The 10355-nt window shown below is 38.5% G+C and overlaps 1 protein-coding gene across 3 annotated transcripts in view; it reads right to left on the reverse strand.

The window, feature by feature from the left end:
- hipk3b (homeodomain interacting protein kinase 3b) overlaps positions 1-10355 on the reverse strand; it is a 52824-nt gene that overhangs the window by 32226 nt on the left and 10243 nt on the right. For all 3 annotated transcript variants that reach the window (XM_005915147.2, XM_005915146.2, XM_005915149.2), the window contains exon 2: positions 537-1839. In XM_005915147.2, the coding sequence (XP_005915209.1) occupies positions 537-1839 (1303 nt within the window). The remainder of the gene's footprint in view (positions 1-536; positions 1840-10355) is intronic.

A 10355-nucleotide genomic window follows, 5' to 3' on the forward strand; every position in this document is an offset into this window, starting at 1 on the left:
AACCCCATTAGCCTCTGGCATGGCATTCACCAACTTCTGTCATTACCTTTCTTTACTTAATCTACATGCACACATAATATCAATCTTTAAATGTTTGCTTTTGCCTTTGTTTTCTGTAACATAATATATTTAATCCTCTTAACTTTTAAATCCAAAGATCCACCCTGCAAGAATGCAGGGTGGATCTTTGTTCACAAAGACACTTTTTTTAAAACTTGATTTAAAGTCTTTTTTTCCCCCCCACATCTTACATATTTTTCAGTGGCACCAGGAAGATGAGCAGTTAGCTTGTAGTCTGTTAGTAAACACTGCAGGGTCACATTTTTAAAATTTTTCACAGTCTATGGTATGTGCCTTCTAAATACACAGGATGTTGTGCAGTAGGGAGACATTTCCTTGTTTTTCTTGAGAAAAGACATTTTTAAACGAATTATGCTGGGATGGATACAGAGTACAAGACTGCACTGAACTAATACCGAACCCATTAAAAAAAATGAAAAAACAAATACAATCTTGTCATTCATATCTGTACTCACCTATAGTACCGAGACTGGAGGTACGTGGAACACACTGCTTTGGACACGTGACTGGCTGAGCCAAAGTCTATCACCTTCACCCTGTAGGGTTGCCTCACTGGGTCCACCAGCATTATGTTCTCTGGTTTAAGATCTGCATGAATCAGACCCATGCTTTTTAACTTTTTCAGAGCTGTAGCTACCTGTTGTAGCACAGGTCTGATCACTTTCAGGGGCAGTGGGCTGAACTTATTTTGCTTCAGGAAATCATAAAGGTTCCGTTCAAGCATCTCAAATACCAGGCAGGTGTGACTGCGGTGCTGAAAGCATTCAAAGGCTCGCACCAGGTTGTGCTCATCTGCATTCTCTCCACTCAGACGAGCAAGGATGCCAACTTCAATTTGACCCTGCCTTGCATATGAAGGGTGATTTTTCAGGATCTTGACAGCCACTACCTCACCTGTGCCCCTCTTCCAGCACTTCACTACCTGACCAAATGTGCCACGTCCCAAGAAATCCAGCACTTCATAAGTATTCTTCATGGAACAGAGGACTTCATGCTGCACAACCTGATAGTCTCCATCCACTCCTCCCGTCCCTCCTGCTGCCCCTACAGCCCCATGCCCTACAGCCTGTTTGGAGGGGCCCGCTCCAGCCCCCACAGCCGCTGGGGCTGTCATGGCTGCGTTCCCCACAGTCGTCGTTTGCAACATGGCAGGCAACATTGACAGTTCCTCCACAATCTGCATGGTGCTCCTTCGGTTATCCAGCTCCTCACTTTTACGTTTCAGCCCACATCGCTGAGAGCTGTCAGCTGAGTTCAAACCTCCACAGTTCTCTTCTCTGTCGCCCTCTTCCTCTTCACCTCCCTCACCACCCTCTCCCCTTCCTCCTCCTCCTGCCCCTGTTGCTCCACTGCTGCTCCCACTTGCTATGTCTGTCTGCTGCTGTTGCTGCTCCTTGTCCTGTGACTGGACAACCCCTGCTTCTCTTTGCTGCTGGGCCACAAATGGGCCTGGTGCTCCACCACCTCTTTTACCGGACTGTTGTCTCTGTACACCACGCACCACGACCGTCTGCACCGGGTACTCTTGTCTTCCACGCACTTTCAGGCCCACTGCCAAGTCTCGGTTCACAAACGAGTGGGCTTGTTTCGTTGGATGCACAATGCCAAAGGTTCTGCTGTTCAGAAAAGTCCGTGGGTGTGCCCTCTCATGGTACACACAGCTGCTGGGCTCAACTTTGAGTTTCTTCACACTGCTAAAGGCACTTGTCTGGGTTTGATAAACGTGTGGTGGGTAGACCAAGACTTGTGAGGCCATACCTGTGGAGAACAAAGAATAGAAAGAATTTAATTAGATCCACAGCAAATAATGTTGTCCATTTTGTCATGTTACCACAAAAAAAGAGCAATTAAGCACACTTGAACTCAGCTTTAGAATCTGTCAAAAAAAAAAGAAAAAAAAAAAAAAAAGAAAAGAAAATACATGCCAAATTTCCCAGAGCATTTTTCTCTTTGCTTGGTCAAGGGCTAGACTAACTTACTTTGAGTGCACAAAAACTGACCCATGGCACCAGTCTAATTTTGCTGTTGTCTCACCCCTCCTTGATGACACTGCAATGAGTTGTTCACCACTAACAACAACCCACCCATGACCACATCCACATATGTTATACGGTTCAGAGAAAGATTGTTGTAGTGGACGACATCAGAACACCTTCACCGTTCTGCACTATCCCACCAACACCTCCACATAGCAGATGACTAACTTCTCAAAGGTTTGCCGGACCTTTTCCTGCCATTTCCATGCATCCTACTGCAGGTCTCTAGGCAACCAATGGAGAGGGAGCGAGTTTGAGAGACAGATAAACATAAGAATAAAGTTATATAGCAACATCAATCCCACATGTCCAATTGTCTAAGAGTGGCTTATTCTTTTTTCCCCCCATCATTTGTGTATGTTTGTGAGTGAGGGTAAAGCACTTAAAACTCACAGAAACCTGCATAGTTAAAATATTCTGAAACTAAACTATGTGGAAAAAGAAACAAAGAGTAAAAAGTATAACAAATTTCAGAATTCTAGTTACCTCTAACATGCTGCACCCCCATGACCTACTTTCATGTTGGACCACATTGATTGAGATGCATGCTTCTGGACTCCAAAGACTTTAATACTTCTATTGACACTACATTTAAAAGAAGCATGTTCATCTAAATACAAACTTGGACAAATATTATTAAATGCTCTAAATGCTAAACAGGAGCACTGTTACTCTTAATGTCTTATCTCCAACCAACTGAAAAAGATCAATCAAAAAACAAGAAGTGTACACAGCTTAGACAGGTATGGGCTGTTTGGTCCCTCTGTAATATCTCCTTAAATAAATATCCCTGATGGAAAGCCCACTTGTGTTGTTGTGATAACACTAGCACTGTGCGCCATCCCTCTGACTCTATTCTGAGCAACGCGATAAGGTCAACCTATTCTGTTGGCAGCTCTCTGCACAATCACAACTTGCGTTTCTATTTGGTGGGACCATTTACCGTCTTTTTAGTAAGAAGCACTTTATCACATTTATCCCAAATAGGGCTCAATAGAAAAAAAGAAAGAAAAAGATAACAACAATAAGAGTCCAAAAAGCAAGTGTCCTGAGATCCACTGTAAAAGAAGTGACATAAGGACTCTACTTTTAGACTTCAAACCAAAATGAACTTGTAATGGTGTTCATTAGACTTGTGTAGGTTAAAGTTAAGAAGCTGTAATTATATAATCATTGTTTAATGTTGTTAACAATTATTTTGATAGTCGACTAGTCACCGATTATTTTTGCGATTAGTCGACTAATCAGATCATGCATCCATTGGACGTAAAACGTACAGCTTATTGCACCAGCATGCATCTGCTCTTATATAACTATTATTAGCTTACAGCTTTAAGTGTTTATGGTAGGGCTGCTCGATTATGGCAAAAATGATAATCACGATTATTTTCACTGAAATTGAGATCTCGATTATTTGACGATATTTATTTAACCCTTTAAAACCTACCATAGAACCAAGTCCGCCAGAGCTCATATTATTTTTTTTACATGTTGTAGTGCCATTTGTGGGAGCATTTCAAGTTGCTATACATCAATACAACTGTTATAGCCCATATTTTAATAATATGTATGCATTAAGTCAATAGTAACTACATTAATTGCAAAAAAGTGCAATAAACTACAAAAAAAATTGAAAATCGTTTGTTTTGTTTTTACATATATTTCTACTTGGAAAAATTTAAGAGGTTTCTCCCTCAAAACTTTAAATACAAAAAAGTTGCAAAAAAATAGTTTAAAACAACAGGAAATTTATTTTTAGTGTCTTCATAGTTTTATTTTGGAGATACAGCAATTTTTATATACTGCGGGAAAAACAAAAAAAAACAATCCTATGATGCAAATTTGCAAAGAAAACAGCATGTGCATCAAAATAAACTATTTCCAGCAGTGCAATTCGAGTTTTAAGCATCTCAAACTATTAAGAAAAGTCAAACATGACCAGTATAGGCTTTTAAGCCTACAAGTAAAAAAACTACATTTTCCGCGAAAATGGCGTCACTTCCGGTTTCGGGCAGGAAACGGCGGACATGCGATAGTTCGCGCTGACGTCTGTTTCAATGTGGGAAGTGTTAGGAACAGCTGATCGGATCGGCAAAGCGTGTTTCTGGAATATTATGTTTTTGTTCCTGCAAGCGCTTTTTATGCAATTTTTGCAAAGCTTTATGTGGAAGGAAACCGTGACAGAGGACAAGCTGATGGCATAAGATGTAAGTACAACTCCTCTGGTTTCATATGCAAAAAAAATGATTGCGCTAGCTTACGCGGTTCCGGTTCTACAGGGATTTAAAAATAGTTAGCAAAACCGCTCTGACCGGCTTGAAGGGTTAACAATAACAATGTATTGAATAATGACTTTAAAAAATAATATAAATTAGTGTGCAAATACTGATAACAGTGTAAATGTTTGCAATATAAAAAATAAATGAAAAATGTAAACATCTATGTTTAGTGAACTTTGCAGTGTTGCTCTGTGGTGCAGCTACGACACCGTAGCAAAGTTTACACACTATGTCTACTTGATCCACATCTGACTCCGCGAACCCATAATGTTTCCACACCAGTGAAGTTTTTTTTTGTTTTTTTTTTACCTCTCCTCTCCAAATAACTTCTGCTTAGCTTTCCGAGCTTCCCTCGGGTCCTCTTAATTGTTGTGACCTGTGTTCGAAATGCAGAGAGGTGGGCTCGATTTGCCACACGGAGCAGCGTGAGAATAAAGCATGAGGGAGGGGCTAATAATCGGCTCAGTCATTTTTAATGATCGTTGAAAGCCCAGATCGTAATCGTGATTAAAATTCGATTAATTGAGCAGCCCTAGTTTAAGGTATGTGCTAACTAAAAATAAAGACAAGATGATAGTTTATTAAATTTTAATGAAATTTGCAGAATGTTTCGGTGGAGTTTAAAAAACTCTGCCATCTACTCCTTGCTATCTAAAATAGAACAGGACACTGGAGTAAATTCTCAAGCATCTCACACTTCTGATAATCAGTTGTCTGCTTGACGTTTATTCAGCTGTGTAAAAACTATAACTTTAATCTCAGCCAAACAGATTTACTCAGGAACAAATAAAATACTGAAAAAAGCCAAACAATAATATTTTTAAGTTATCTAAGTGACTTATATATCATGTTTAACTCGAGTAGCGATAGACGGCGGTGGGTTTGAAAACGATTTGCCGGGAGTCCGGTGTTCTCACTGGCTCTAGTGAGCCTTGAACCCCGGCTAGCTATAGAGCTGGTGGGTAACAGACGCCTCCGAAAACATCGGAGCGCTTCTGAAAATATGTGGTGTCTTGATAAACTAAGCAGATATTTGAAGTTTACACAGTTACATTCTCGTCTGAAAATATTTTAAACGTTTATTTTGTGACCCAGAAAGAATAATAAGAGTAATATTAAAACTAACAAGCTGCCGCCATTGTTGGAAACAACAACAACATTCATAGCAGGGCCGTGCTATGAATTCTGGGATAGGTTGGGCCACAAAGTATACACCCGACCCATCCTTCAAATCTGGGGAAATGAAGGCCGCATTTCTCGGCCACATTTGTTGGCGTCTTTGAATTTGGACAGTCTTAGTCGTGTCGCTGTAACGTAATCGGGGGCTTAATGTTGTTAACGCGATTTAAAGCATCCCAGGTGAGACCTCCAAGACTTACTTTAGCACTTGCAAAAATACTATATTATTTTTTCTCTATTCATCAACCACACTAGGTCTATATTTTATTTGCTTTTACACATATACTGATCTGTCCCAGATACACAGGTTAGTTTATTTACAATTACTGTTTCAGAGTTGTTTCTGCACACAGGGCTCAAGTTTCCAGGGGGTCAAAAGCACAAGTGACACACCCAAACTAACTGCAAGATACTTGAAGTTCAAACTCAAGACTAATGTCAATTTATGAACACTTTCTATTAGTCACCTGGGTAACCAAATACTTCCCAACACAATGAAAAATGCATTGGTAGATCAATTCTTACTCTTATCGAACCCATCTTTGAGCTCCATTTTTATGAATCCTGTACAGAAGTGGACAACATTACAAAAGGATGACCTCCGTGTTTCCACTGTTTGTTTAACAACTATGCAAGTAATCCAAATGTAACCACATGCAACCACTAAACATACAATGTAGCGATTCACAGCAAAAAAACAAAAACAAAACACCACTGACATTTCTGAGACCATTATTCAGTCAAGTTTTACACTGTTTAGCCAGCATGATCACAATATTCTTCCTGACCCTCATATGAAATACTTATACTTTCAGTTTCAGCTTTGTGCATTGTGATTTGAGACATTAATTGATGGGAGTCCCAAGACAGGAGACAGCACTTGGAGCCCAACTGAACAATTAGGATGTCTGGATTTGGATGTGAGCTTCCAGTAATTTCAATCTAGAACTCGATTTCAAAGGAAACTAAGATTGATTTAATTTGGATGCCTACAAAATTACAATCACTATATAAAGTAAGTTGGATGAGCATACCACAAGGCTGTAAAAGCAGACAGCCTTAGTTGTCAAGGCTAATGATCTAAGGCAAGAAATGGCAGCTGCTGCTATTATTACCATCTGAATCCAGATACTCCCCTGGTCAGCTGTGACGCTCCTCCTGTGGCATTACATTACATCCTTCAAAGCTGCAGAACCTTTTCAGCAAGCATGAGCTGCTAAGTAATTGCTCACATTTAAACTTTTGACCCTGAGCTACTCAAAATTAAATGGAAAAGAAAATAAACACTAGACAGCTGGCCAAAAGGAACAAATGGTACTGACTGAAGTCATAATAGGTGAGATGACAGATTAAGACCGTCAGTGTTTTGCAGAAGATAACAACATGACAATTTTTTTTAAATTTCAGATTTTGAATATGAAGGCTATATACAAGCACTAATCTTCTTTCAAAAACCCTGTGTTCACTTAAACGTAAATTTAAACATTTGTTTTACTATGAATGCAACATCCAACATCCAACATGATGTTCATCAATATTTTTTTCCACAGCTATCATTTCCTCTCCTGAGTATTATTTTTATTCTTTATAATCAGATAAGAACAGAAATGGTACAGCTTAACATCGAGTGACACTAATGACTTTTTTTTTTAATAACGATGCAGCTTAGGACACCTCAACAATCATGTAAACATAAAGTGCTGCAGGAAGAGAATTGGGAACTATACACGCTATTTGTGGCCATTCACACACCATTAGCAACAATAACAGCATAAATTCTTCTGTGCTTTAAAAATGTTGTATTGCGATATCGTTGCTATAGCAATTAGGGCTGCCACAAACGATTATTTTGATAGTTGACTAGTCACCGACTATTTTTGCAATTAGTCGACTAATCAGATCATGCATCCATTGGACGTAAAACGTACAGCTTATTGCACCAGCATGCATCTGCTCTTATATAACTATCATTAGCTTACAGCTTTAAGTGTTTAAGGTATGAGGTATGTGCTAACTAAAAATAAAGACAAGATGATAGTTTATTAAATTTTAATGAAATTTGCAGATTGTTTCGGTGAAGTTTAATAAACTCGGCCATCTGCTCCTTGCTATCTAAAATATAACAGGACATCGCAGTATATTCTCGAGCATCTCACACTTCTGATAATCAGTCGTCTGCTTGACGTTTATTCAGCTGTGTAAAAACTATAACTTTAATCTCAGCCACGGGAGTCCGGTGTTCTCACTGGCTCTAGTGAGCCTTGAACCCCGGCTAGCTATCGAGCTGGTGGGTAACAGACGCCTCCGAAAACATCGGAGCGCTTTTGAAAATATGTGGTGTCTTGATAAACTGAGCAGATATTTGAGGGTTGCACAGCTACATTCTCGCCTGAAAATATGTTAAACATTTATTTTGTGACCCAGAAAGAATAATAAGAGTAATATTAAAACTAACTAGCTGCCGCCATTGTTGGAAACTGAGCAGGGCCGTGCTATGAATTCTGGGATGGGTTGGGCCACAAAGTATACACCCGACCCATCCTTCAAATCTCGGGAAATGAAGGCCTCATTTGTCTGAGTCTTCGAATTTGGACAGTCTTCATTGTGGCGCTGTAACGTAATCGGCCTACAAATGCGGGCACAGGAGGATCCGATTCCTGAATTTGGACACAGCTACGACACCGAACACTGCTTCTTCTTTGAGGTTTAACGGCAGGTGGCATGCTTGCACATGCAGTGCTGCCATCTTCTGTTTCAGTCCATTATTACACTCTAAAATCCTACTACTTATTCCTGCGTCTTTTGGGATCTCACAAAGCTTCAAACGACACGTCGACTATATTAGTCGTCGACGATTTTAATAGTTGAGGTAATCGTGACTAGTCAACTAATCGTTGCAACCCTAATAGCAATGCCATGGATTTGCGTTCCCTAGGGCACACAACAATGAGACAAGTTTGGATAAGACACGATGAACGCATTTCACCACTTTAGACAAAAACACACCAACAAGTACAACCAGGCTATGACAGAGGAGATGCTAGCAGCTGATGATGTGCGACCCAAATATAAACAAATATAACAGCACTCAATACAACAGAGAGACCAAGCAGTGGCTGGCAATTACTGATGCAATTACACAGTGGAAAAAAAAAATAGAGCTTTAAGTAGCTTTAAGCTTGACCCACAATCTAAAATAGCAAATATTTTTTAGTTTTAGTTTTATTATTATTATTATTATTATTATTATTATTATTATTATTATTATTATTATTATTATTATTATTAAGTACAGGCTCATGGCAAGTTAAAAGGATAATTATTTTAATTACTTTATATTGTTATATAATTGTTATAAGTGTTAAGCAGTCTTTTTATGCGCTTACTTAAAATTTCTAATAAAAAAAAAAGTTCAGTAATTTTGTTCCCTATATTGTCACAAATATCACAAATTTTCTTAAAAATTGCAATATAATTTTAGGACTATATCGCCGACCTCTAGTGTGGCTGTTTGTCATATAGCATATCAAAACATCATTCCCACATTCTGTTAGGAAGCTCTGCTTACTGTACCAAAATCAAAAACAAACAAACAAAGAAAAAAAAAAATCTGTAAAACAGAAGTCCTTTTATATATAAATATTTGACTAAATCAGCTACAGTTTTTAAACAAAACTGAACCATATAAACTTTTTATTCTAGTGGGGAACAGTGTAACACCAAGCATAAACACCAGTCCTCTTCAAAACGCACGATTCAAGTCTGATGACTAATAACAGATAATAATTATACTTATTATGAATTGGCAGAAAGTGGTAACATTTAATCCCTTGTGTCTTTTTTCTCCATCTTGATCTACCAAAGTTTAAACAACAGTGTTGCTTAAAAAAATTTTTTCAAGTAGTTGCATTTCTTGTCAGATGTCCTACCGGCAGTTGTAACAAAATAATTTCCCAAATATTAGATAAATAAAGTATTTCTCATTCTTAAGACCAACTTTAAAGAACAAACTCGTTATGGCTACTTTTTACCAAACAGGACCCAGAATATGAATGTTTATGCATGAAACAAAAACAGACATGTTCTCATCAGATGATGAAGGTAAATACAGATGGTCATTGTGGAAATAAAAACACCTACTTTGAACCAACCCAACTTTCTGCTTTTGCCATATAAGCTTGAGAATTAAACAGTCATTGCTGTTTTAGATTGCAGGCCTACAGCCTCACAGCACAGTGTGGTGCTGTGTCTCGTGAACTTGATCTTGTATGCTCATTAGATAAAAAGCCTCTCCATTTCCTAAAGCATGTGACCTCATGATTTCTCAACTGTGAACTTATGACTATCATTTAGCAGTCTTCTTGTTGAAATAGCTCCAGTTAGTAGGCAATGCGCAGTATAGTTAACTATTACAATGAAGAGATTCATTATGGTGTCAATTGCAGAGCAATCCCCCATTTTTTCCATTCACTTCATTCATTCTCTTAAAAATTACCCACTGCCTTATTCCATCTTGTGAACTAAGTTACACAAGAAAATACTACTGACAAAAATAAGAATTTACTTCTATCAGGTAATCGTTTATCATAGCCACCCACAAGGTCTTACACTCATTAAGCCATTATAGACTAGAAGAGAGTTATTTTACCTCTCCACTTTCTGAACAAAAGCAACTGAAATGTAAATAAAACTAGAAAAAATTGCATTTCCTGCGAAAATGCTGTGTGGATGCCTTTACGCTGAGGATGTCTGCTGAAAAAAGCTGAAAAAGTGGAAAAAA

The sequence above is a fragment of the Haplochromis burtoni genome, unplaced genomic scaffold (assembly GCF_018398535.1).
Source record: "Haplochromis burtoni strain Fernald_Lab_line unplaced genomic scaffold, NCSU_Asbu1 Contig_11, whole genome shotgun sequence".
NCBI lineage: Eukaryota > Metazoa > Chordata > Actinopteri > Cichliformes > Cichlidae > Haplochromis > Haplochromis burtoni.